At 45.7% G+C, this 27,972-nt stretch overlaps 1 protein-coding gene across 1 annotated transcript in view; it reads left to right on the top strand.

Moving 5' to 3' along the window:
* The window catches only part of CDH4 (cadherin 4), a 433,033-nt gene that overhangs the window by 376,903 nt on the left and 28,158 nt on the right, over nucleotides 1-27,972 (top strand). Inside the window, exon 8 of the mRNA XM_074157675.1 lies at nucleotides 16,640-16,777. Coding sequence (XP_074013776.1) covers nucleotides 16,640-16,777 — 138 coding nt within the window. The remainder of the gene's footprint in view (nucleotides 1-16,639; nucleotides 16,778-27,972) is intronic.

Here is a 27,972-nt window from a genome sequence, read left to right on the forward strand (position 1 = left end):
GAGGTCCGAGGGGAGGCTGTGAGGACTTTTTACCCCAAAAGACCCCCTCTGCTCAGGCCAGGGAAGCTGGGGTCCAGTTCCCCCAGCCTCAGAAGTATCTCCTGGTGGATTCTCCTAGTAGATTTTAGAAAGGACCAAGGCACAGTTCTCCTTCTCCCCATCTCCCTTTACTTTAAGCCCTACTTCTGTCTGCAAACCACGGCAGAGTTCTGAAAGCAACGTCCATAATAAATGCAAATGCTGAATTGTTCTCAGATTCTTGCCAGTGCTGCGGCCAGTCTCAGAATCAACTCCTTTGCAAGGGTAGGCTGCTCAAAGCAAAACCTGGGGGTCTTGATCTCCTCTCTTTGCTTTCCTTCACATAGTGAGAAATGGACTCGTCGTCTGAGAAAACAATGTTCTGTGACTTTAAAGGTGTTCTCAGAGAAGTTGTTAAGTTGGCAAGTCACGTTACTTCAAGCCTTCTTTGTATAAATTACCGTTGGGTATGAGAATCTCATAGATAATGATAAATATAGCAACATTCTACTGCTGATGGAAATCATTATCAGCCATTATCAACTTTAATTAATATATTCACATTATTCAAATCCAGGTAGAAAATGTTCTTTGGCATCGAGTCTAGAGTAATAGGGTTCATGGCTTTTGTGCAGCTTGAAAAGCAGCCGGCAACAGGGAATGAACTCTGGGGAGCTGCTTAGTTTAGACTCAGGGTCCAGCACATTATATATCCTGTAGATCTCACCCATTTTCCACGCCTGTGTACAAGGGCTGGAGGATCTGGTGTTTCCAAGGGCTGTTTCTCGGTGCACTGCTTCCACACCAGAAGAGCTGTGCTGTTTTTTGTGGCATCTCAAGTTGTCTCCGTGGCAACCAGGGTAGTGCTGGGGAATGCACAATTGAAGATGCTAGGAATGAGCACTGGTAGCAAATGTTCTTTGCTATGAAAAATGATTGAAAACAAACAGAAAATATGGGCTAAATAAACCTCTGCTAGTTCTAAATGGAACGCTTCTTGAAAATTTCCATTAGACCTTAGCAGCTCTTTAAATAAATAACCAGTGTGTCCCCTTCCATCTGAGGATTTCCATCTGTTGATTTTATTTGTTTGCTTTTATCCCTTTTATAAAAATACCGAGGCCCGATTCTGCCGCGTGCTGCACACGCAGCCTCAGGACACAGCGCTGGGCACCTGGGGTTGAACATCCCCTTCCACTTGAAAAAAGATTCTGAAAAATAACATTAGGCAAATGTGCAGACCCTCCCAAACCCCACCTGCTGCTCCCAAGGCAAAGCCATAAATCCCTGACTCCGCGCTTGCCGTGTGCCCCGGGAGGTGGCCAGGGATCTGGTTGGCCACCGTGGCTTCCCAGGGCAGAGAGGAAGGTCTCTTACGATGGGCATTCCCTGTCCATCCGCTCCACCGGCTGAGGATGGCGGGCTCCATTCTATGTACACCATGAAGCAAACTGCCCGAGGAGATGCTCCTCATCCATCTCACCCCCTTGGCTCACGTCATCAGCGATACCAGGACAAGTGTTTTCCACTTCTGCCCCTTCACAGTGACAGGGCTGGCTTCGTGGGGGCAAGGTCTGTCCTCCCAATCAGTGACTCCGTGGGCTCATGCTTTAGTTAGAGACCTCAAGGACTCAAAGTAAGGACCTGTTACCGCTGGTTGGAGTTAGCACTTTGTTTCTGCTCTCAGACAATACATTTCTAAACCTGGATTGTTCTGACATTTGCTACGAGAAAAAGGAAATAAAAAATCCATACAGCTCCCATTAACCGAGAGCGAGGTAAACACTGCTGTTACTGGGATGAGATAAAACCTTTTCTCCTCTGGGACACAAATGCGAGTGTAGCTTATGATAAAATTAAATACATTTCATGATCTCACCTTATTGCCCACAGGGAGTTAATCCATCTCACAAAAATCTTGACACATACTTAGCACAGCCTCCAGCTGCTTCTTAGGAGAGGCCAAGGACCAGTCCCAAACACCTTCACGTCCTGTCTGAGGAGGATGGTCCCACCAGGTCCACGTGGAGCCTGGTCTTACAGCCAGCTTCTTGCAATGGAGTACCTCAGCTTCTAGTCCTACTGTCACAGCACAGTTTTGTCTGGGAAGGGGAGGAAATAAAGCAACAAACATATGACATTTACTCAGTGAAAGTTTATACACCACCTCCAGAACCTGAGGTGAGAAGCTCTACAGAAGTTTAGCATCATGGACTGCTGTAGGAGTTGGGTAAATACTCATTTTCTTCTCCAAAAGTGCAAGTCTCACCAGTATTCAGGAGAGCATTAAACTCAGAATCTCACCAGCCCCTTCTGGTACACTGCTACACGGGTAAGACGTTAAACTAAATTCCGAAGAAAATTCTGTTGATGTTTTGGGATGTTTCCCTTGTGTTGGACAGGGAGCTGAGATTATAGAGCGTGGGGCGGACAGCTGAGATGGTTGCATTTGAGTTCCGCATCACAAACAAAGCAAAAATACTTAGTTTTGAGGGATTCTTCATTCCACAACGTACCCTTTCCTTTCTAGTTGGCAGGAAGTATCAGTGCTGGAATGAGGACTGTCATTTGCAACCAACATTTGCCTGAACAGATTGGAGCAGGCGCCTGGTGGCTAGAGCTGGGGGAGGCACCCCAGGCTGACTGCGGGTGGAGGGGGGCGAGGAGGCAGATCCTGTGGGGAGGGACTGGAAATCCATACCCTGGATTGTCTCAGAATAATTGGTTATGTACCTGCATCCTTATTCTGCAGTTACGTTTTGCTGGGCTAGTTCTGTCACCCAGTATAAACCGATGAATCGCTGCCCAGAACTTACAGTCAGCCTAGTTACAGCGGCACAGAGTTTCTTTCTGCGGTAAATAATTCTGCTCAGGAAACTGTTGCTTCTAATTAAAAGGATTTTCTTGCACATAGAAATAGGTCTCAGCTGAGGGTGGAGGGGAAAGAGCTAACGTTGCCAATATGAATTTGATCAATATAGCTTTGCTTCTGTGCATAAAGAAGGCTTAAAACTCTATTCGGCATCTCAAACCGGTCTCCCAAACTGATGAATGCCTCCGCAAAAATAGTGTTAATTCCTCTGGCTGTTCCCCATTTCTCAAATGGGGATAATTCCCAGCTCACAGAAGTTTAATGAGTATGAATTTGTCAATATTTATGCCTACAAAGAAAATAAAATATGTCGGCATTATTTATAGCATTTCAGTAGGCTCGTCAGAGCAGCATCATATATGATCAGGTCACGGGTTAACAAGGATTAATTATCTTGGCAGAATTATGCTTTGCGATTTTTCATTTCAGTCTGTTACTTTTGAGTATTTTATAATGTAGGCTACTAAATTCAGGGTCATTTTGCTTCTCATAGGACATTCAGCTCTTCCATACGTAAATGTTTTTTAAGAGGAAAGGTAGCCAGAATTGGAGAGAACTGAAATGCTGAAGCTCCCTCTTGGAGCTAATAGCCAAGGAACAGCTACTTTCCTCCCATTTTATAACTGTGAGTGTTACATTTCATCACATAAAGATGGTTGGCGAGTTCCTCTTTCATACCTTGTGGCGATGGGAAGCTAGTTCTTTGTTACAGGAACCTGGGAGGTTGTCAAGGGGGTCTTCATAAAATTTCCCCTGGAAAGATGGAAGCTGCTCCTGGTCACTTAAAGGCCTTTGACACTCGCAAAGATCCCATGCATCCTTTAGATGACAGAAAGCATAGAAATTAAATGCTGCTTGATTAAGGCCCTGATCTGAGAAAATTGAATTCTGCCTTCAATTATTGAAATGGCTTATGGCTACTGCTCCATCCTCATCTTACAGACCCACAAGGCAGGACCCAGGTCACCCTGCCAAAGGTCTCCCTGTACAGCTGGGACACTTTAGGATTATCGAAAATCCTTCTCAGTCCATTCCTTCCTCTTTCAAATTTATAAACACGGCCTTTAAATTTCACACATTGTATATCAATACGCTTCTGGAGGACTTTATAAAAACCTATTCTGACCAGGCCTTCTCCTCATGCCATTGACATTGAGCGGTTTGTTTCCTGGATGATAATGATTGCTCTTTCTGTAGTCTCACCTGGACATACTGCGTCTCCGCTCACGGAGATCTGATTGAGGCTGACAGGCCCAATATGGGAAGGAAAACGTCCCTGCTCATCACAGCGAAGTCTGGCGGTGGCACTCTGCCAGCCCGGCTTCTCAGTCATTTAGTTTATCAGCAGTTTTTCAGTTTATCGTGAAGCCGTTTGTTCCGGTTCCTCACTTCCCCCGTTTTATCTCTTGCGTGAACCCTTCTGAGCAGGCAGGATATTGAGTTGTACAGGTCTTCACTCCCCAAAGCAGAAAACACGCCGTGGAGGGCGGTGAAGTCCCGCTGAAGCTGGGCTGCCCTGGAGCTGCCATCGCAGCCTTCATCAGCTGTCGGGAAAGCGGCAGGAGCTTGGGTCTGAGACCTCATTGCAGGGTTTCTCTGCCGAGTCTTTGGGCGCAACAGAACCCCAAAGATGCAGACATCATCACCAAAGCTGAGTCTGTCCAGATGCCCTGCAGCCACTCTCTACTGCAAACCCACAATTGCTCAATATAGCAATCGATATTTTCCTGGGTTCTCTCTGTTTCTCATTTCCCAAATGTTGTGCCCCAGAGAGCAGTGAGTGCTGAGAGCATCAGCAAGCTCTGCAGGAAGCTCTGCGCTATTAAGACTGCTCTCTGTGAAAATTTCTTTATTTTGGCGGCCTTCGTTTTGTAAAAGTACACGTAATCCATTCGTGACTTCACTAAAATCCATTAATACAATTTTTAATAAAAAAATCTTTCTTTTGTATTTATCTAATACATTTACATAAGAACATTAGGATCATTAGCTTCTAAAAAACAGCTGAGATGCCTCATTCCAAAAAGTATAGCTTTTTAGCCTCCATTAATCCTAGCTCTTGCTCAGCGAGTGATTTGTACCACCTAAGGGATTGTTGCTGTGTTGCCTTCGGTAAGTTATCGCAAACTTTATTACTGTGTTTTGCTCTGGACTTGCGTGGTTTTTCCATCAGATTCAGTCTGAATCAGAATCACAGAATCAAAGAATCGTTTTGGTTGGAAAAGGCCTTTAAGATCATCGAGTCCAACCATTAACCCAGCTCTGCCAAGTTTCCACTAACCCATGTCCCTCAGCACCGCATCTGCCCAGCTTTTAAATCCCTCCAGGGATGGTGACGCCACCGCTTCCCTGGACATCCCTTCTTCTCCTACACCAAGACACGGTACAACAATCAACTGTTCAATCAACTGCATGTTTTTATTTCTTGCACGTTACATCCTTGATGTTATTAATACGTGCAAAACCTACAAGGTCAAATCTCGTCGTCGTTCAAATGTCTTTGTTTCATGTCGTGGGTCAGATGAGTCTAGGCTGACGTGACCTGCCCAGCTGATCGTGGCTGGAGTATCTGTCTACAGCTCCTGGAAGAGCACAGCCCCCGTGAAAGCCAGGAGCCAAAGCCGTCCGCAGGCAGGGCTGGTTTTGACAGAAGCTGCCATCAGTATTTCCGACTTCACAACCAAACTGAGTTTCTTTTCCAGTAATTCTGTCAGTCACTTTCTCAGCAAATCGACACAACGTGACCCTTCCCATACCTGGTAAAACAGCTCTTAAGGGAAATACAATGGGGAGCATCTCGCATTAATCTCTTCACAGTTATTTGACTGTTTTCCGCTAACCTTTCATTCTGCCAAATTTAATTAAATCAGCTGCTTTTCTGACTATAACCTGTTCCTTCACTGTTTGGATGTTCCCTTCAGTTCTTAGTGGTGAAGGCAGATATGATACCCTGCTAGCAAGGACTCAGCCAAGCTATTTTCTTAAAATAATTTTTGGCAATGAATAACGAATGACGCCAAATTAGTCTATTTTATCCAGACCATGCAGGGTCAACACAGTACAGATTCCCAGGACTTGTGTTGTGCTCCTGACTGCCATCAATTTTAAAAGCCAGGATCCTTGTGTTGTACACACCGTGTGTATACTTTTAGGATTAGAGAAAGTGGTTTGAATATATTATGTTGAATATATTACATTGATTTTGGTTTTTTTTAACTGCTGCATTGATAGGATTTAGAAAACCTCATGCTCCTAAGAATCAAAAGGTCTGACTGTAGCAGCGGTGTCATGAGCGTGGAAATTCAAGCCTATCTGCAAAAATGAGACCAAGTATAAATTATGAGCAATATTATGAATATTTATTCACCTACACTGATCTTCGTGATGATCTCTTTCAAGCTTCCAGCCTGACAGAGCCTAAAGAAGGTGGCAGTTATACCTGAATCGTGAAAGGTTTTTCTTCCTCTTTTTAATCAAGCGAGATATACCAGAAAACAAATCATGCTGATAAAAACAGAAGTCAGACTTACAAGAAAAACAGCTGTAGCAGCTAAATGGCTTAAAGCAGAGAAAGTAGGAAAACAGCATGTGGGGCTAATGATGGGTGGTTTTCAGGTTTCAGAATACATTAAGGCATTCTCCCTGTTTATTAAATTGCTCTGGCAGCATTTGACAGAAGAAGGTTTTGTGGATTATAAGAGTGCAATGGACATAACTAGGATATATTTTTTTTCCCAAAGCCTGGCCTTTGGGTAATTGCCAAGAAGTTACACGCTACAGGAAGAATTCGGTTTGCCCAAGTCCAAAGAAGATCATTTTTTGTTTTCAGAAATGTTTCTCAGGTTGTTGTTTATTTTCCCTTCTCTTGGTCTGCCTGAGGTTTTTGTTTTTTTTCTGTCTCAGCACTCACTCCTTTTGTCGGGAAGTGGCAGACACAAACTGGGAGCAGCATCAGTTTAATGCTGGCGTATTCACCGGCGGGCAGCGCTCTGCAGCCACGGTGGCTGTGTGACCACCCAGACACTGAGCGATTGCTCCTCTCTCCCTGCCCAGGAAAAGCCGAGTGTAATTTCATGGTTTTACAAAAACTGTCTCGGCCAAAAGCTAGAAGGCGTATTCCTCAGGTCTCCTTTTACGTGCTTTGCGAGTTGACCTGGCGTCTCCGGGGCATAAATCCTGCAAAATACCGATGGGAATTGAAAGCAGCGCCTGGTTTCTGCCGGGATGCAGCAGGTGCCACCTTCTGCGGTGGCACCGGAGGGAAGGTGCTGGAGGTGGGCGCTTCTGCAGCCGGACTCATCCGAGGCCTTCAGCAAACTAATGGGTTTTTATTCTCACAATATCACTGTGAGATAAGGAAGTGTTTTCATTTCGTTCTGAAGTGTTATTTTCAATTTCTTTTGAGGCACGGAAAAATTAAATGACCTACTAAAGGTCACTTGGGGAGTGTTTGGGAAAATGCAAACGAAGTCCAGGTCTTCCAAGCTGCAGCCGTAATCACAGCCCTGCTCTGTCTTGGCACCGACTCGGTGGCTGCAGTCGGAATCAAAATGCCTTATCCAAGATATTCGTCATATCTCTTTTTTTTTTAATGAAATTTATTTGTAGCTCGTACCAGCTCAGTGCCACCCCCTTGCATGAATATCAGTGGTGACAATCAGAAGAATATAATTCTTTTTCCTTATTTCTCTCCTGCTTCCTTGTGGTCTGATGTCTGATCTGGGGTTTGGATCACTGAAGAGTGAGATGTAACCCATTTCTAAGGATTCTGTGATTCTAATTTTGGCATTAAATGAGAACCGTATGAGAAGCTCATTAACTGACAGTCTTTCTAAGCAGGAAAGTCGATACTATCCAAGGACAGAGACACTGTTACAATGGAGTTTCTGATCACAATTTTGATAATAATTCTGATAATAATTTTGAAGTCAGTCCGTAGTGCCTGAACAGCTTCAACAGACTGTGCACAACCCAAATGCCTTTATGGGGCTCCTTGAGGCGTGGAAATCTATTAGGTCCCTCATGGCAGCATCGGTACATAAAACATTTTTAGACTAGAAAAAAACCACTATAGAACACTGGCCTCTTTTTGTGGTGCTGTTCTTTTCAAACTTATCTTCTGAAAACAGCCCAGTCCTTATTTTCTGTTTGCCTCCAGGCTTGGTGTTTTATTTGCCAAGGCTCAGTCAAAAAAAAGCCCCAAAAATGCCAATAAATGTTATGTACATGTTACAAAACTTGCCAAAACTGGAAAATACTGTCAGTCGTAAATATAGAAGAGAATAAAGAGTGAGGACAATTTTAAAGCACTATTTCAGATATGAAAAAAATTCTTTGGGCTTAAAAGTTTTTCAGCCAACTACATTCAAGTTTTGCCAAATGTCTGTGCTCAAATGTCAGATAAAACATTTTCTGACCTCTAATCCCCATCCTTTGCAACTGGAAGTCTAGAACAAGCATGGGGTTAAACGGACTCTCCTTGGCTATTAACCTTGTATATACAGCATACTTCAGAACAGGCTGTTTCCAGAAGTGGTGGCCCCCGGGGGTCAGAGCCTGGCAAACCCTCTGAGGGTGGGTTTGGGTCAGTTGACTGCTCTTGTGGATGTTATTTTCCAGCAGGTCCCTTTCCTTGGGCAGGAGTGGCTGCATTGATATTCCTCCCGTGTTCTACCGCCGTGGGGGTTCAGCTTGGGTGTTTGTTCAAGCCCAGGCTCAGTGTCTGATCCCTCAGAAATAAAACTCACTCAGAAATACATATATTTTTCAGATGAATGTATTTGCAGCATATTAAGCTCAAAAGCATCTCTGTTCCTGTCCAGTCCCTAAAGAGGCTCCAGGAAAGCTGGGGGGGACTCTTGATGAGGGAGGGGAGCCATAGGAGGAGGGGGAAGGGTTTGACACTGAAAGAGGGGAGATGGAGATGAGATGTGGGGAAGAAGTTCTTTGCTGTGAGGGTGGTGAGAGCCTGGCCCAGGTTGCCCAGAGAAGCTGTGGCTGCCCCATCCCTGGAGGGGTTCAAGGCCAGGTTGGAGGGGGCTTGGAGCAACCTGGTGTGGTGGGAGGTGTCCCTGCCCAGGGCAGGGGGGGTTGAAACAAGATGATCTTTAAGGTTCCTTCTAACCTGAACCATTCTATGATTCTAATGCAGCCCTTCCTGTGCAGTGTTGCTAGCACCCAGCATTAAGAAAACCATGAAAATGATCCACCAGGATCCCTGGTCTGTGTTACCATTTTCAGTTATTTGTCTGCTGGGGGGTTGTTTCTGTTTTTTGGGGGGGGCTTTTTAGTGTTTGGGATTTATATTTCTAAGCTTCCCTTGGTATCACTGACAACTCGCTGCCTGAGCTGCGATGCTCAGTCAGTAGCCCCGCTGCTCAGCACGATCCTGGCTCTCACGGTGGCATCGTGGTGGGAACTCAGTTTGGGTCATGGATGTCCTGGCCTGGGGGCGACGGGGAGGTACAGCCAGGATGCTGGAGGGCTTTTGCCGTGACTGTTGGGGTCTTCTCTGTACCTAGCGTGTCCTTTGGAAAGGTTTCCACTTTCACCACTTTCACTGTCTGAATAACACACAGAAAAGGCAGCCAGGAGCAACAGCCACTGAACTATTCGGTCTCACACCACGAGGAGGCCAAACAGAGTAGACTCCTGAAAGGCTTTCTGGCGCTCTTTGATTTTGTAACCTCCACGTGATAAAAAGATCATACTCCCTTTCTTTTAGGTAACTTTTAAAGCACTTCCTCATGCTTTCACAGGAAAGCTCAGTTCGCTGTTGCTGGATGTTGTACCCACCACCAGACGCTGTTTTGCTTTTGGAAGCCACCACAGAAAAGAGAAAAAAGCTGCTGAGCTGGAGCAGGTCCCATGGACACCTGCCTGGGAGACTCAGCGCCCACCCTGGGAGGAGCTGGGAGGATTGGTTGCGTGTCTGGTTCTGAATGGGTTAAAATGTGTAAAATGTAACACATTAAAATACTATCTTAAAGTGCAGTAGCTTAAGAGGAAAAAAAAAAATGAGTGGTATAAGGTGAGAGACCCCACAGGTCTCAGGTGCTGAGAGGGAAAGCGTTAGGAAAAGCTTAATTGTTGGTTGTTAATCAGGCTGCCAGGTGAAAGCTATCACAGGCCGATTGTCAATACCGGTGCAGTGGCAAATGGAAGTCCTGAGGTTAGTCTGTGGCCTCTGGAACTTGATTTGAGAAAAAAAAAAATAAAAAAAAAAAAAGGGCATGTGGTATGTTGGTTCCTGCAGAGCCGTGGCAGAGCTCTTCCAGCCGGGGGTGCAAACGCCGGTGAGTCAGAGTGACCCGACTCCCCAGTAAATATTTCCCTTCTTTGGGAGTCACGCACGGTGCGTGCTGCTGGCAGGGATCCTCGGCTGTGGGGAGGGTGGCAGGAGGAGTCCCCTCTCCCTGCTCCTCCGCAGGCTCCGGCTGGGCACGGCGTGCCTGGGAGCGGAGTGAGTGCCGGGATGTTCCGCGGCGCCGGGGGGCTTCATCCTTTGGGAATGGCAGAGGGAAATCTCCCCGGGTGTTTTCCTTGGCCTGTGCCGGCTTTCCCACCCTTGGCTCTCCGTGCGGTGCCACCGGGATGAAACGCGGTGGCCTGGGCAGCGCTGCAGCCCTGGGTTTCGTGGCAGGGGAGAGGTGGGAGCAGGCTACGGAGTGCGGTTTGGAGAGCGGTGGGATGGTGGTGGGACCGTGGCTTTTCTCAGTGTCTGGGTGACAGAGAGGGTCGGACAGATGGTAACGGGAGTTCACGGGGCCTGACCTGCGTGTCAGAGGCTGGGATGTTTCACATCGACACCTTTGATTAGGAAGAAAGCCAGCTTAATTAACGCGCGGCTGTTTGAGGAGGGTGAGCTGCGTGTCGCTGGATGGAGTTAGACCAAGGCACTGCCCCTGCTCCGGAGCTCTCTGGTCACAGGTACCTTGTAAAATCAAACATGCCCACACGATTGCGGGTGGGGAGTGGAAAGAAAAGCCATTATAACCCCAGCCAAATGGAGAAAATAAACTTCTTTGCTTCACTGTTCGTGGTTGTGCAGCACTGAGTACCCCAGTTCGTTTTAAAAATGGGGTCCCCTCCCTTGTCATAGCCCTCTCCTGGCCGGAGCGTGGAACTCCTTGGATGGGAGCCGGACCTGCCTGGAGAGACCGAGATGGAGCAAAACTACATCTTTTTAGCCCAGGCAGCAGCAGGTTGTGCATTGAGACTCACGGGCCCGGGGTTTGATGTCTGCTGAGGGTGCTGCGTACACGACGTGATGCTGCGCTCAGTGTAAGGGATGGAAAGGTCAAGTTCTACCAAAGGCTCCACACAGCTCTGGTTAGTTGGATGAAGGTCACTCATCACCACCCTCACCATCCTGGGGGGTTCTGGAGAGCTGCTGCCTTCACTGAGCTCCCAGAAGAGGGTTTTCGTCTGGAAATCTGTATTCATATTTAACTGTGGCTAATTAGGGAATATTAAGGGCTAAATGCTTTACAGGGCCTGCCTGTGAGCTTTGTTTAAATGGTGGCTACTTCGATCTTTTTGGAAAAAGTATTTCTGCTAGAGTGAAGTGGATGTTTGGGGAGAGTGAGTTTGTTTTCAGATCGGCTTTATTGGCTCTGGTATCTATTCCTAGTGTGTTCACCATCAACTGTCTTACACCAAAAAAAAGTGAACATCAGAGCTTCACTAGCATGTAAAGAAATGGTTTAGGAAAAAACCAGAGCAACATCCCATATTCTTCTTGACATTACAAAAGTAGGGGGGAGATGGAAAAACACATAACTATAAAGAAGACACGAGGAGAGCCATGGAAGGAATTAGGATTTAGATTTTCTAGCTCCTGCATCAACACTTTCATCCTACAGCACCATCCCGGTAACCTAATTTGCTTTACCAGACATGGTGCTAAAATTAGCTAGTCATACATTTCTCAGGAAGTGGTAATTAATTGGACAATATTTGTACAGGGCTTCAAAAATGTAGGTCCTAATTTTGCAAACCCTTTGTCCATAATGCAGATTAATTTAATCACATAATTACCGCATTTCTGGACTGTGGCATTCACGGTTACCCAGCTCGTGTGCGATCTGTAATAACTGCCTGTGTGAACCAGGAGTAGCCGTATTCCTAAAAATACCATGCCTGCCCATTTGAAAATTGGGATCACAGGTAGCGCTTCGTTCCTAGGATTTCACTTTAAAATACTTTGTTCTTTTGGACTCTCTCTGAATACGGTTTGGTTTTATTTATGACCTCTCGGCAAGCCCGTGATCAGCTTGGTCAGGGATTGAGGGCGATGTTTCTCGTTCCAGCCCGTGTCTCGCTGGGCAGAGCCACTTGCAATAACTGTAATTTTCTTTGGGGTGCCTCTTCCTTTGTGTTTGCCGATGGAAGGGGCGGGTTCAGTGATATCGATCGGTGTTAAAGCTTAAACCATTTTCACACAAACATACTGTGGTATTTGGACTGAAAGGGGTTTTATTCTTTTTCCTCCTAAAAAGTTGTTAGTACACAGAATGCTGAGAGATCTGACTTCTGCTCTAGCTCAATTTGTCATAATTTCTACCTGGACCAGAAGGATTTTATCCCTAATTTAATACATTCTTTGGAACGTTTTAGCTCCCCAGGCCCTGTATTAGATTGCTCCAGCATCTCACTCCTTCAGCGGTGAAGGACCTACTGATTTCCAGCCTAAATTTATTCATGGCCAGTTTATACCCATTTGTTCTTGTGTCAACAGTGTCCTTTAGTTTAAATTGCTCCTTTGCCTTCCTAGTGTTTATCCTCCTGATGTATTTATAGACAGCAATCATATCTGCCATCAGCCTTCGTTTTGCCAGCCTAAACAAGCCAAGCTCTTCCAGGCTCTTCTCTGGTGATGGGCTCTTCACCACCAGCACCTGGTGGAGCTTGGGCTGCTCGGCGGTGACTGCAGGGACCTGGATTGTGCTCAGCATCCCGAGGAGCCTGCGGGGCTCGGCACCAGGAATTAAAATTGTGTCTGCAATGCTAATCCTGCACACTATGCCTCTGCCCGAGGCATTTGTGCCTGGCTCAGGGAGCTGGTGGGACGTGGTGCCAGTCTTCCCCGCTCGTGTCCGGTAAACCAGCTTCCAGAAAAGTTGGTCCCTGTTGCATTATCTTGTGTTCTGTGCTGTTAAATCGCATCTTGTTTCTGTTATTTAATTCTCGGGTTACCCTTCTTTCAAGCTGTTCCTTCTTTCCGTACAAGGCACTGCTGGATTTCTAGCCAAGCGCTCGATCAACTTCCCATTAACTAGCTTAACCAAATTCTTCAGCTCATTCTCATCTTCTGGAATTTAGCTGATGCATTTCTTTGTGGGACTGTATCAGATGATTGACAGAAGAGCTGACAGATTAGATCTGCCACAGTTCCCTTAATTATTCTTTCCTTCATAATTTTTTCCTTCAAAAGCCCATCTTGGTTTTTAGGTCAGACTAAAAGCTCTGCACTTATCAAGATCTGAGGGTTTTTTTTTTTTCCTTGGCTTAAGCAGAAGCAGCACATTTAATTCCCTCTAGCATGAAGATTTGTTAGATTTATTACAAATACTGGCCACTGGGACCTCCCAGGGGCTTCACTGGGGCTGGGTTTTTAGTCTGGACCTCTGCCTCAGGGCAGAGGCTCATTTTGTTAGTTCCACAGCATCACCATCAGAGCAAACACAGAGTAACTCGCTCATTTCTCTGGGTTAGGACCATTTTGTGTTACCTCTATGCTGTAGTTTCTGCCCTGTGCTATTTAAAATGTCGTTTTGGTAAAGAAAGAGTATATGAGAATTATTCAGTATGATGAAAGTGTCTCTCGTGCCTGGGGGCATGGAGCTGCCTTCTTTTTTTTTTTTAATAGCTGTAACAATAATAATATTAGGACAACAAACTAAGATGCCCCTGGAGATGTTGTGACAAATTGGAAGGACATGTTGAAATTAAAATTGATTGAATAGTTCAATAAAATCAGCTTAACACACAAAAGCAAAGAGGTTAGCTACAGAAAAACATCGTCAGTAATTTGTTATCTGCTGGGGCCAATCTTACTGAAGATTGAATTAGTTATAAACTAAAACTGGATACTTGAAAGCACCGCCCTCGTGTGCCCGCGCTGGAGCCTTCCCCATGGAACTGGGTGTAGATGGTACCCCAGTGCCCAAAGGTGTGACCGGTCCCAGACGACTTCCATTTGTGTGGATTTGCCTTTTTTGTGACTTTACGTGCCAGCCGCGGCCGTTCCCCGTGACAGATTGTACATTTTGCTGTAAACACGATAGTGATGTCTTCAGCCGCTGGAAATCAGCGCAGCTTCGGTGATGGCTCAGAAGTTTCCCCCCACAGCTGCCCTCTCGCCGCTGCCTCCGCTGCCCCCATCTCAAACGGGTCTGTTCCCGTGAGGATCCTGCCCGGTCCATCCATCCCTTCGAGATCCGTGCCGATTCCTCACGTCTGCTCGCTGGGCTCGGGCTCTCTGCAGCGCCCCTTTGCCTTCCTTCCCCTCTCCCATCCTCACGCCCCAGCTCTTTGTGGCTGGTACAATTGTACGTTACTAAATTCTGCGCATTTTCTTTTTTGGCTTTGTATTATCTGATTGATATAATCTTTCTTTTAAATGTCTTTAATTTAGTGTTCTGAATTTGTGCGGGGTTTTTTATTAACACTGTGCTATGATGCTCTGAAAGGCACTTTGTTAAATAAAAAAAACTTCATTGTAAAGCTGAGATTAATAAGACAGAATCTGTGATTACACACACACACACACGCATATGTCATCAGAGTATTTATAATTTAATAAGCAGCGAAACCGTGAAGTTAAGAAAACTTTTAAATTAGACTTTCTAGTCCCTTACCTCCTCTTGTATGAGAGGATTCATTTTTCCAGGGGAAGCTTTAGTTCGGAAGCGCATAAAGCGAGCCAGAGAAGAGCCGGAGGGGTGGGAGACGTGCGGGTATGAATAAGGTCCCAATGTGAGTGAGAGCGGCGCAGACGGAGCGTGACCTTCCCCAAGGTCTGCGGTTCGTTCTCGGGGTTCAGGTTAAAGCCGGTGTCACAAGTTTCAGGGTTGCTGTTGGCCCGGACGGAGACTGCCTTTGCCTGGGAGCCACCAGGGAGGACGGGGCCACCAGGGACATTTTCCCATCTGGAAACAGCCAAGGCGAAAGAGCAGCCCCCCCAGCCGTCGTCCTCCGGGGTGACGCTGAAGGAAGGAACATCTATTTTTTCCTGCAGTCGCTGCTGAAGCTTTTACAGTAACACGGGACAGTGACGCCATCAAATCAGAAATGCTCTGAATTCCATGTCTCGGTCTCACTGTGGTGAGGAGCGTTAGAGGTGGCTTTGCCATTTACGTGCGCTATGGAAACGGGGTCTCTCGTGTGAGCCTCCAACCTGCTTGTCTAATGTCTCTGGAATCTGATTGCCACTGGGGTTTTTTAAGTGTCTTCCTACCCCTTCTATGATTTAAACCTAATTTGGCTCACAAGCATTTGGGCTGTTAGGAAATACTTCTGTCAGCCTCCCAAGTTGTCTATGAGAGAGAATAAAGAAGGAGAAGCTAAATCTAAAATAGCAAGTACATTCACTAATAAGGACATTTCAGCTTTGCAATTACCCAGCGCTTTACAACTGGAGTAATGAACGGCAACTTTTTTGCGTGAGGAAAAACAAGGGCTAACAATAGTTTCTCCCTCATGTTTTATTATACACGGTAGCAAGAGCTAATGAAAGTGCATTTCCATAATATATTCCAGTTGCGAGGTGCTGATGGATCCCGGTGTGTGATTTCTTGTCAATTTAGCAGGTTAATATCTGTCAATTAAAAGACCTGGAATCAAGATAAAGCTAAAATTCAGATCTCTGTTATTCTAGCAACTCAGAAGCATTAAAGAATTAAGCCAGTTGCGGCACTTCAAGAACGTTTATGTAGGAATAGAGAGACCTAATTGACCTAATTCTTGCCCTTTGACATTTCAGAGGACATTTGACATTCTCCACACGCGGGTAGCACCGGCAGAGGAACGGAGCTGCTCTGGAGCATCTCAGCGTGTCCCAAGAGCAGAGCGATGCCCTTGGCTTGGCACCAACCTTCTCCCACAGAACCTGGTGTCCCCTGTTGGGTGTCGGACCCTTCGGGCTCTCCCATGGCCCTGATGTTTTGGGTGCTCAGGAATTTAAATCAGTTCCACCGAACATCTATTTATTGCATTGAATATTTTATTTCTTTTCATACTAGACTTAAATTCTTCTAATTTACCAAGATTGGGCTAAGGATTGAAACACTGAGAGTATTTTAAGTACCAAAATGCTTTGTGGGCATCAGAGTGTGTGAGCAGAACGAGCTGGAGGGCGGCCAGGCAGCGCTGATGTCAATTTTGGGGGTATAATGTTCTTAGAGATGTTTTCAATGAAAACACATGAGCAAAATTTCTGCTGGCTTTCAGAAGACAGAAACTAATGTTGCCGAAAATGCTTAAAAATGAACAAAAAATGCCTGCTTCAACCAAGGAATTTTGCCCATAAGATCTTTATTTCCATAAAAACAGGTGATGCCACCAATCTGTGCAGAAATCCCTTCAAAAATGCGACAGAAAATTTTATCTGTCTATTTTACTAACATTTTTAATCCAATTAACTTCTTAGTCTGCTTAAATATTGCACTTGTATACGGAAAATAAACCAAGTTATTTTACAGGATGCGTTTCTGTTTCTTATCCTTTCTGTTTTTATTGTTTTTCCAGAAAGTTCAGCAGTACATAGTCATTGTTCAAGCCACCGATATGGAAGGAAATCTTAACTACGGTCTCTCCAACACGGCGACGGCCATCATCACAGTGACGGATGTGAATGACAACCCGCCGGAATTCACCACCAGCACCGTAAGTGTCGGTGCCTCGGCACCGCGGGGCAGGGACGGGCAGCGTGGCGGGAAGTCGGGGTGATCACAGCCGTCCTCTCCCTTAGCTGGTTTGGCAGATAGGAAGAACTTCATAGATGACTGTGCAAGAAAGACTTTTTGGGGGAAAACAGGAGGGAAAAAGGAAAAAGGAAGAGAAGAACGACTCATGAACTAGCAAGACTTATTCGGCGACCGATTTCGCTGAGGTACTAAAGGAGCTGAAATAATGTGGCAAACAGCCTATGTCTGATTGCACCAGAGAGGGTAGGGTTGTTTCACAGCAATTGGCTGTAGACGTATCAGAGTTGTTATTACTTATGAGTGACAACCTGGGCAGTAACAGAGATTTGGGGTTTTAGTAGCTGGGATATGATTTCAAGGAAGCGGTAAATACTCTAAATGGTTACAGGTATCTGGTAAAACTCGTACTTCACTGATAGCTCTAACAGCTGTATTTGTGTGTGCCGGCAGTAAACGTATAGACATTCTTCAGTACAGCTGGTTTTAATCAGTTAAAGATCTTTCTTACATTAGTACGGTGTTTCTCTGTTCTGTTCTCGTGTGCTCCAAGTTGCTATTACTGGGGGATAAGGGGGCAAAATAAAGAGACTGCAAATGATAAATTTTTAGAGCTGGTTAAGGTGAAAATGAAGAGACGGAAGGTGAAATGATGTGGTCTGGTTCTTTCCAGCCTTCACAATCCGTAGATGTAGAGCACATGAAATACATGTGGTAATTTTAGAAACCACGGAGCCGTACGGAGGTTTACATGCTGATAAGTGAGAAATCATTGTGTATCCACTGCCTATATTTGTATGAGGGTCAACAGGGAGCAGTAAATGGTGTATCTTAAACTCATACCAAATCTTTAAAAATACAGAAAGTCAAACTGCATTTTGCTCAAGACACTGAACATCCTCTGAGGAATGCTTTTATTATTTATATTATTCTGAATTTTCATTCCATCTTAAAAGGTATGCAAATATTTAGTATTACCAGAGTTTCCCCTTAGTTATACCCTTACAAACTACAAACGTGTCAGAACTCAAGGAAGTTCCCCAGAGCCCAGTTTATGCCACCATGGACCCCGATGGGCTCTGTGGCCACTGGAGGTCTGGGTCCTTCCCTCCCGTTGCCGTTGGGACCCAGGCTCGTGGGTGGGATGTGCTCGGCTCCCAAGCAGCACCAGTGCGTTCTGATGAAGTGACTTGAACCTGGATTCTCAGAGAAAGGCAGGCACTAAATCTCTCTTGAATCAGAGAAAAATGAGCACCCAACACCATGTGAGATCTGGGCCTGCGTTGCTGCTGGGCGAGGACGGGGTGGGTTTCACAGCATCACACGTGCTTCGTGTCTGCCGGAGTGAACGCGCCGAGCTCTGTACTGTAAAGTTGTCGTTAAATATCTCCTGCGGGATGATACATGTGGTTGTGAAGAGCCATAGGAGCCTGATACAAGTCTCGGCCCATGTGGTCCTTCCTCCTGCCAGCATGGGGTTGTTCTCAGGAGGGTTTTCTAGCGGCGTGTCCTACAGCGTTGTGTTGCTCACACGCCATGGGACTTCCACCACAGCAGTACGTGCACCCCGGCTCACTAGTGCTTGCAGGGGGGACCTTATTCTGCCAGGTAAATACTACTTTCACCTACATTTGAGTGAAAAAGGAATGACATCTAGTGGCCGCATCATTTAAGCGCAGGTTGTTGCGGATGACCCAGGTTGCCTGGTCCTTGTCCCACATGTTGGGAGGTTTTGGGCAGTGGGATGAGCCATGGCAGGGCAGTCACACACCCCCACCAGCGCCTTCGGGAGGGCAGCATCCCTCCAGATGGGGTGCATTTTAATGTCTTTCCAAAACACTTTCCAAACCTGAAGCTGATGGAAGGTGAGATAATGGAAATTTGCTTTCAGGTGAATTCTGAGTATTTAATGTCTCGATGTCTGTTAGACCTAGAAGGAATAAAAGCCATCAAGAGAATTACCCATTGGATTATGTTAAATGGATTAGAAAATGCTACTCTTCCTCTAAGCGGGGCTGATGTGTACCTTTATTTCTCTAATTTCAATCACTGAAGAAAGAGTTTTGCAAGGGCCAAAGGGCTTTACGCAGTAGCACGCAGGACTTTATAAAGATTTGAAAACCAAGGGTGTTTTACAACAATATTTTCTGATTCTATGGAAACAAGTATCTTTGATATACTTCTAGGTGTAGCCAGGATGAATTTCACATGAGTATGAAAGTACAAGGTGTTATTACCCTGACTGGCAGAGACAACAGTATAGGGCTGATCAGCCTCTTTAAACCTGAGCTGAATCTCCTTCCTGTCCTCAAATAGTCTGATCTGCATTTTAACACTTCTTAAAAAATAGAAGGAACTCTCTCCAGGAGATCTACAGCTCCTCAGAGACTGAGAAAGCCCATGGTCTCTTTTAAGACTGGGAACTGCTTGGACAGATCCAGTATATTTTTATTTAAAGTACTTCTGTATTGAGATGCTGTTGTAAAAACAAAATAGGCTGAATAACCGAAATTGTGGTTTGCTCCTGGAAAGCTGCCAGACGAGAGGAACTCAGGCAACTGTATTCAGCACAGACACATACAAAGGCCCACCCTGTAGCGCTCCTAAATTACCTGTCATTCAGCCAGGGCGGTTTTAGGCTTAATCGTTTCTGGATAAGAATGTAGCTCGGGAGGGGACTGCACCATGCTGGTGTCACAGCTCATGTATTCAGCAGCAGGAATTAATGTTACTGTGTAAAACTTAACAACGGGACAGGAGAGAGGAAAACAGCCGCTGCGATGGTCAAGAAAGTCGGATCACGTCCTGGTCGGGCTGGGGGGTGAAGAGGCTGCGTGCACGGACCATGGGAAAGTCCAGACACGGGTGCACGGGAGCCAAAATCCCCACAAAATCCCCAGGAGCGGCTGCCCTGCCGGGCGGGGGGAACGGCCAGCCAAGGTACCAGACGGGCTGGGACCAAAATGTAGTGCTGGGTGAGAAGTGGGAAAAGAGCAATAAAAATCACATGGAAGATCCCTAAATGTACAAATTGAAGATACTCCGATGAAACTCCAAAATGATTGCTTGCCTACGTGAAAGTGTGGATCAGTGTGGTTCTCGTAGCCTTGAGTACATCACCTGAGAGGCCGGGGGAAGATCCTGCATGAGAGCAGGGGAAGAAGTAGCCCCTCCTTCTTATACAAAGAGTTCTGAAATTATATGGAGGGGAATAAAATCACAGTCTTTAGATGAAACAATTTGAAACTAGTGTCTTCTCTTAACTCTAAGTCCAGTCTCCATCAGCAGGAGTCATGACTAGTCCTGATAGTCACGACCAGGACTACCTGCACCGAACGGCGAGGCTGTGGGGCGCAGTGATGCCAGGGTGACCTCCTCTAATCCCTTCCAGCTCTGGTTTTGTGATGGTGAGTATTTTCTTGATCTGGGATGCAGTCTGGCCGTGCTGGGAAGCATCACAGAGCAGCTAACAGCGAGGAAATGTCTCATGAGGGACTTCCCCGGAGCAGGAAGCAATCAGATCTGCGCCAGAAGAGTGGAGTATCCTGCAAAACACCATAAACATCATAAGCAGCTATTTTGGGCAATTTTAATGATTTAGTGCAGGACCGTGACCCAGGGAAAGCTCTTCTGGCGAGCTAAGGATCTGCTCGCGTTGTGTTCTTCATGTGACATTGTTGCTCGTAAAAATAAATGGAGCGAGGCAATTCTTCCCTCGGCCAAAGAGCAGGGGTACGAGTTCTGGGCGAGCAGAGGCAGCGATGTCCCCACGATGTCCCCGACCAGCCTGTGCCCACAGGCTCTGCGTCGGATGCCTTGGAAAAGGGTGGTTTAATCCCCCATGCACAAGCTTTCCACGGTCCTTCAGGAGTGATTAGCTGTGCTAGTTCATTTTTGTGGCATTTTTGGCGGGTTTTGCATCTGCCAAACCATCAGCTGGTGTAAAACAGTGAAATTTTAACTGGACTGCGTTACAAAGGCTTGGTAGTAAGTTTTACTGGGAAACTGGCTCCATAACTGTTACAAGATAAAGGTACTGGTATCAGTGTGCCCTCTGTTATCCAGAGTCCCTGTTACTCGTAACAGGGTCGTGTCCTCTCACATGTCTTAATTATGTGGAAACTCCTCTGCCTCCCTTCAAATATTTATCTCCTGTGTGCAGGCGGGTTGCGTGTTTCCCCTATTAATACAGATCGGTGGCTGCCCCTCTGGCCAGATGCTCACCTCCGATAGAGGGGAGGTGCTCTCAAATTAGTGGTGCTATTTCAGAGATTAAAAGCCAGCTGAGACAGACGAATGCTGGAGAGTCTCAGGTGAGATTTTATGCAAGGTGAAGGCATCTTTTTTGCTCATGGAAGGAATGCCTTTAATTCCAGGGAAATCTAACTCCTGCCAAGCAGGATGCCCTTTCCAGTCTGACTCATGATACCGCTAATAGCCATCCAAGGGTTCCCACTTTATCTAAGGAAATGCATAATCAGAGGGGAGGAGAAGTTAAAGAAATCCATGCCTACACTCAACTCATACAAAGTCTATTTTTATCGTATTCAATCAGGAACAATCAGGCGCAGAGAGGAGACGCAGATGAATTTGCATGATCAGACTTCTGTGTCTTAAATGTTAATTAAAAGTTATTTTAAATTTGCCTACTGTGCAGAACTTGTTTTTATAGTAGCCCGTGTAAGGGAAATATTATTTCGCAGGGCTGAAGTGCTCATGATTAGTTGAGCTTGTGGATTCTTGGGAAAACCTGCCTGGCAATCAACCTCTTCTTTAAAAAAAAAAAAAATGGAAAAAAAGGAACAGGGCTATTCAAGTTCTTTAAGCTCCTGAGCCTTAGGAGGTCTTATTTAAAGCTACTTTAAAATTTGCCCTTTGGCACTGCTTTGAGAATCTCCTCTTCTGAGGCGGGATCCAGCGGAGCGTGTTTTAAAGAGGCAGCTCCAGGACCGCGCTGCCAAAACTCGGCGCTGACTCCCCGCAGGAGCAGCTGGAAGGGTTTATGGCCGGGCTTGGGGGGCGAGGGTGGGCACTGACCCCCTGCCAGCCTGGGAAGGACGGTCTGGCCAAAGCTGGCTGTGAACTTAGAGCAGAATGGCTGGTACGGAAAGGCAGCGTAGAGAGATGCTCATGTTCTAGCAGGAGGGTGATGCTTCTCCTGGTCTCCAGCCCCCCGAGTGGAATCCTCCTGAGCTCTGGTTTTAACGGTGGGTTCAGAAATAGCAAAATAGCGAAGAAAACCCTCAGCTTTTCCTTCAGGCTGAAAGTCACTGAGTTCCAAGTGACTGCGATGCAAAGTTGTCAATAGGTCTGGTTTGGAGAAATTATGTTTAATGGTGGTAGAAAACCAAAATCAGAAACCAAGCAGCCTGCCAGCGGTCTGGGGTTTCCTAAGCACACGTATGGGTAGATGTATCCGGAAGCATTCAGTACATGTGGGCATTGTGAGAAACCCCTTTTACGTGCCTGCTCATGTTTTACAAATTGATCTTGCACTGTGAAGAGAGAGCCCAGCAGGAACGGCATCTCAGTGGGATTACTCACAGACAGAAAAACAGACCAAGGCTGCGTTAAAAGGAGGTGTTATCACCACTAATCCAGAGAAGACCAGTGGAAGAGGGTAGCTAACTATTTCCCAGGGCCTCGGCACGTGTCCAGATCTGGAAAAGATCAAGGACTTAAATCTTGAGCCCTGTGTACCCCAATTTCCCAGCATTTAGCCTAAAGCTCTGTGTGTAGCTGCCCATTCAGATCTCACGGTGCCCATCGTTACACCTGGACCATTCAGAAAGTCTGCAGTGACATTTGAATGTAGATTAGCCCAAATGCTACAGTATTTTAAAATCATCAGAATTGTGCCCGCGGTGTAATTTAGAGGCAGTTGTCACAAGAGGCAGAAATCAAGGTGAACAGCACAGGTCAGAGCTGGCAAGGGGAAAGATCTAATACCATAGTGAGAAAATTTACAGGACTGCATTGTTTTACAGCTAAAAACAAGCCCAGGAGTTCTGTACAGTCCTGCAGACAGGATTTATCGTTAAAAATCAATTGTGCTTTCGTGGAAAATCCCAGGTGACTCTGTTCGCTTGCAATTTTCCAATCAAAACAAAGCTCAGCCGAACTACACAGTAAAGTTGGGCTCTTATAGAGCTGTCATCATCTAACTGAAATAAATTATTATATTCAAGTGAATCGAATATGCCCGGTAGCCTTTGGGTACGTGAGCATCTACCTAATTCTCTGTGTGTTTCAATTAAATATATAGCTGGCGAAGTCTAAAAACTATAAATTAGTTTAGTTTTCCCAACTAAGAATTCAGTGTTTATAAACTGAAATGGACTTTCTGCCTCTCATTACGTTGCAGATCCTGATGAAAGCCTTTGTCAGGAGCAGTGAATTAGACTAAAGGTGTTTGTTAGGTCAAGGGGTAGCGGTAACGAAGGGGAGAGAGAACAAGCAGAAACAATATTGTTTCTTCCCGTCCTGTCTCAGCCTTGCCCAGGACTCACCACGCTAACACTGGGGGCTTTGCTGCTGTAGATCCTCAGGTTATCCCTGGTTAGGAAGGTATTTGGGTCTTCATAGGAATTATTTACCTCTTGACCTGACTTTTGAATCAAATTCACCTTTGGATATGGATCCCGACCTAAATGCAGCGCTTGTCCAGCAGAGCTCAGGAGATGCGATGCCTCTGCCCGGTTTCAGATAAGGAAGGTGAGATCCCTGGCTCAGGTGGGGATTTGTGGTACAGGCAGCTCTTCCCGGGCACAGCATCCCCACGTGCCTGCGGGCCCTTCACTGCTGTGCTCGGAAAACAAGGCAGGCTTCATGCTCTCTTGTGGATGCTCAACTTTTGCTCTTTATTTTATCATCTCTTTCATCTAAAATGAAAGATACTTCTCAGTTTATGAGAAAACAATAATTCCCCGTGTCTTAATGAAAAGAGCAGTCCCTTCTGTGATTTCTGTGAAGTCTTTGCACCGGGGCAGCGTATGACAGAAAGGATGAAATACCTTCAAGACTTCTTAGTGTAGTCTGCAGGATGGAGAGATAGCTAGATACGAAGATGTATATGTACAAATACACAAATATAGATATGCATATAGCTAGATTCAAAGCACAGACAGACACTGATACAAGGCAAACAGTCATCAATAATCTCCAAGTCTCTACTCCCAAATAAATTGTTATTTATGTGAATTATTCCATTACATTGTGTGGATACACGATATAAAAAAAAGTGTGGCCTCCTTGATAAAAGTCTCTTCCTAATAGATCCCATTAATCAAGACCTAAATTTACAGTAGCTTTTGTTTTGCTTATTTCCTTTCAGTACATTCATTTTCAAATTATCACCAAATTAATCATCTACAGTGCTTTAAACCAACTGCCGTTCAGTGAAGCAGTTCTGGTTCCTCTCCATTACACGGAGCATTAGTTATTAAGGCACAGTTCAAGGCTCTGTTTAGCCTGATTCTGTCCTGAACCTACTTGGAATCAGCTAGATTCTTCCTTGTATATGGGTCAGTCACACAGAAAAAACATCAAATGTAATCTTGAGATTGAAAAAAAAAATGAGAGAAAAAGAAAAAAGAAGATAATTTTATTTCTCTTCATTGATACCTGCCTGGTGGTTAAAAGAAGGATTAAAATGGGGTCATTAAACTTTCCTTGGAGACAAAACCCAGACCTCGGTGGTAATATGATTAATCAAATATAAAAGTGAAGCTACCCTGAATGAATAACTCATTTTTATAAAATATCTAATTACTGAAATGTCGTCTGCTGCAGAAAAAGAAGGGGGGGAAATTAATTGCAATAACAATTCAAGAAGATAAAGTTTTTCTGAATTAGGTCTACACAAGAAGCTCAATTGAGTTGATTAAGTAATTTTGGTTTCAGGAACACCCTTGATAGAAGTTGGTAGTAATGAATTTTTCAGACCTCAGAGTTTAAAATTGCCAAAGACCAGTGATTTAAAAAATGGGAACGATAGTTTCATTACAGATTTCAATTTTCTGTCACAAAAAAAAAAAAGGGGGGGGGGGGTAGAATATAAAAAAATAGTCTCTTGGTCTCTCTCAAATTGGACACATGTACTGCTCGGTGTAAAATTGAGAGTGATACAAGCTCCTCTGGATGCTGGAGGGCACGATCTCAGGCAATTAGCGCTACGGCACCGCACGAGAGGGAGAGCCCGCCGTGCTGCTGGTCCCCTGCTCCTCGTGGTGAAACCTCCCACCTCCCCACATCCTGGCCTGGAGGAGCCGTCCGTGAGAAAGAGGTGCCAGAACAGTCTGAGTGTGGGGTGTGACACAACCGGGTGTCGCTGACAAAATCTCCATCATCAAAGGAAAACTCTATAGAGAACCCCCCTTCCTACTGCGTGATGGGCTGTGATGGAAATCGCCCCCGTCTCCACCCCCTGACACCTGGAGGGGGGGTTGGACATCGTTCCCATAATCGCTCCTGTGTCAGTCAAGCTAAAATTTTAAGGAGAGTTCAGACGCTAAAGCTGCCGTATCTCATGTATCTACCCACGCCAGCGTTTCTCTTCTCAAATTTATCTGTCTTTAGCGTTGCTCTCAAATTGGAATGATTTTTTTTTTCTAGATTACGTGCCTCTTTCTGCTTTTTGGATACATATTAAATATCCAAATTCTCCTCCTGAGCCCAGGCCTGGCATTGGAGGGCACAATTCGGTTGCCCGAGTGTAGACACCCAGCACCATCCATGAGTCCCCGGTGAGGGGGGATGTCCACGCAGCCCTGGCAGGAACATCTCCACCTCTGCTAGATAGAATTAGAATTGTCTAGGTTGAAAGAGACCTTTAAGATCATCTAGTCCAAAGATGTCCCAGCAAATGCCCATTTGCATTTGGATTATTTCATTACCTCACAAGTACCCAGTGTCTCAGGCACTGATGTGAGGCTGAGAAATTTAAATATATTTTGTAACTCCGTTATTGCAAAGCACTGAAATAAATCCCCTTCCGAAGTTGCCCAACTTCCTTGGGTCGGCGGGTTTTTAATTCTTCAATATTCTGTTGCCTTGAAAACAGTTGCTTCCAAGGGATGTCATCTTAAGAGGATATATATCTGGAATTTCATTAAGCACATTTCACTTACAAAATCCTTAGTGACATACTGGGGGTGAGGGGAAAGGAGATTTAGCAGAGGATTTGGTAGTGCTGTGAGTTTCCTCTTATGAAATATTTCTAACCCTCCGCGATGTCTTAAAACACTCCCTAGTTTTAGAGAAAAGGGTCAGAACACAGAGAACAGCCAGAGTTAAAATGAGAGAGGATGGTTGAAAGGTTTCACATTGGGTATTTTGAGCATGGTGGAGTTTTTCAAACTGTCAGCTTAGTGCATTATCGTGTTTTAATTGCCAAAAAAAAAAACAGAGAAGAAATATTAATGTTTTCCTTTCTAAATTTAGGAGTATATAGTGACTCCCTCTCTCCTTTGACCAAATATCCTCCCATTTCTCACTGCATTTCTCTTCTCTGCTACACGCGCTTTGGCTGCCGTACGGTAACCAAAGTCCAGCTCCCTCGATTTCGGTGCGAAGCCTCTTCCTCGTGGTGAGTCTGATGAGTTACGCAGCATTTAATTTCATCTTTGTTCTGAGCTCCGAATCCCTGTAGGTGGGTGGGCGGGTGCTTTTCTGGTGCCGGGTCTCAGGGGCTCGCTGGGAGGGTGAGCGGGGACGGGCAGGTTTCCTCCGCTGGCTCCGGGTCTGCAAACAGAGACCCTCATCGAGAGCCCCCCGAGAATGGAGACGCATCCCCATCCCGTGTCCATCCCCAAAAAAGCACAGCTCAGGGGGACACGCATCTCGCTGCCGGTGCCAGCCCTCACCCCACCCACGGGCATCGCTCTTACATTTGATACAGCAGGAAGGGTGTAAAAAATTGGCCATCGTGGCACCAGCCCAGGAAATCACATCTTTAAGCCACGGTAATGAAAATAATCCACAGGCTTCAGCGCCGTTCTCCTGCAGGGATGCTCTGTTCGGCCAGGAGCCCTGCCTATGACCAGACCTTGTGGGTTTTCCAGTGCCTGATCGTGGTGTTCAAATCTAGTCATTAAAAGAAAAAAATCCCCCTGTGTGCTAATTTTGAAACTAATCTGGAAACAACAGAGATTTCCATTCCGGTGCAGAGGTTTGAGCTGGAGTCAGCATGCAGACTGGCTGAGCTGTGCTACGCAGGAAACTTGTTAAAAATCTCAATACCGGGATTATAGTGTACATAAAAAATTCAGTTTCAGTGCTCTTAAAATTCTCCCTTTCCAAAATATCCGTCTTCAGATCCCAAAGGCACATGAGCAGCTTTTACATGCCTTAAAATCTGAAAAAATTAAATTAAAAACTCATTATGAGGAGTGGGCAGTTAATAAGAAAATCCTAAACCAGACTTATCAGCTTAAGGCACTTCTTTATGAAACTTTATTACAGGTGCCTGAATTGAAACATCCTCTTCTATAGACATTTCACCCAGAAGTACAGAGCCAGACCTGTGGAGCGCATTTTGCTCCCCTGGGAGCTGAACTCCATCACACAACTGGTGTCAGTCTGGTTTGTGTGTAAATCAGGAAAAACGTGTTTTCAAAGTTTTGTTCAAAACAGCACAGGTATTTACTAGTTTGTGGTTTGAAGAAAGAGGAAGAAATGTGAGACTTGGCATGCCAACAAATGAATGTCATCCTCTCTTAGGGAAGATGGTTATTTCAAGGCATAAGGGTGAGCAACAGAGCGGGCTCCGGCCACGCTGGGTGATGCCCAGGATGCTGGCGCTGCTTGGGCAATTTGAGATCAACGTATCCAAACCACTGTTGGCCTGTGAGATGATGGATCTTCACAACTGGCTGTTCTTCTGGCTTGTTTTTCCCAGCTGTACCAGCCTGTTGGAGCTCCTCTGTTGAAGCCCAGGTGGGGCAGAGCCCAGGGAGATGCTGGGAATCTGGAGCATCCCAGCACTCGGGTCGCTGCCACCCTCCTGTCCAGGAGCTTTTCCATCCCCGGCTCCGTGGGGATCACAGGGCTACACAGCAATGCACCAGCGAGATCAATAGACTAATCCAGACTGCCCTAACGGATTTATCAAGCAGCAGATTAATTAATGATGGTCTCAGGATCCTGCGCTGACCTAGG

Source organism: Numenius arquata, chromosome 12, assembly GCF_964106895.1.
Source record: "Numenius arquata chromosome 12, bNumArq3.hap1.1, whole genome shotgun sequence".
NCBI classification, from domain to species: domain Eukaryota; kingdom Metazoa; phylum Chordata; class Aves; order Charadriiformes; family Scolopacidae; genus Numenius; species Numenius arquata.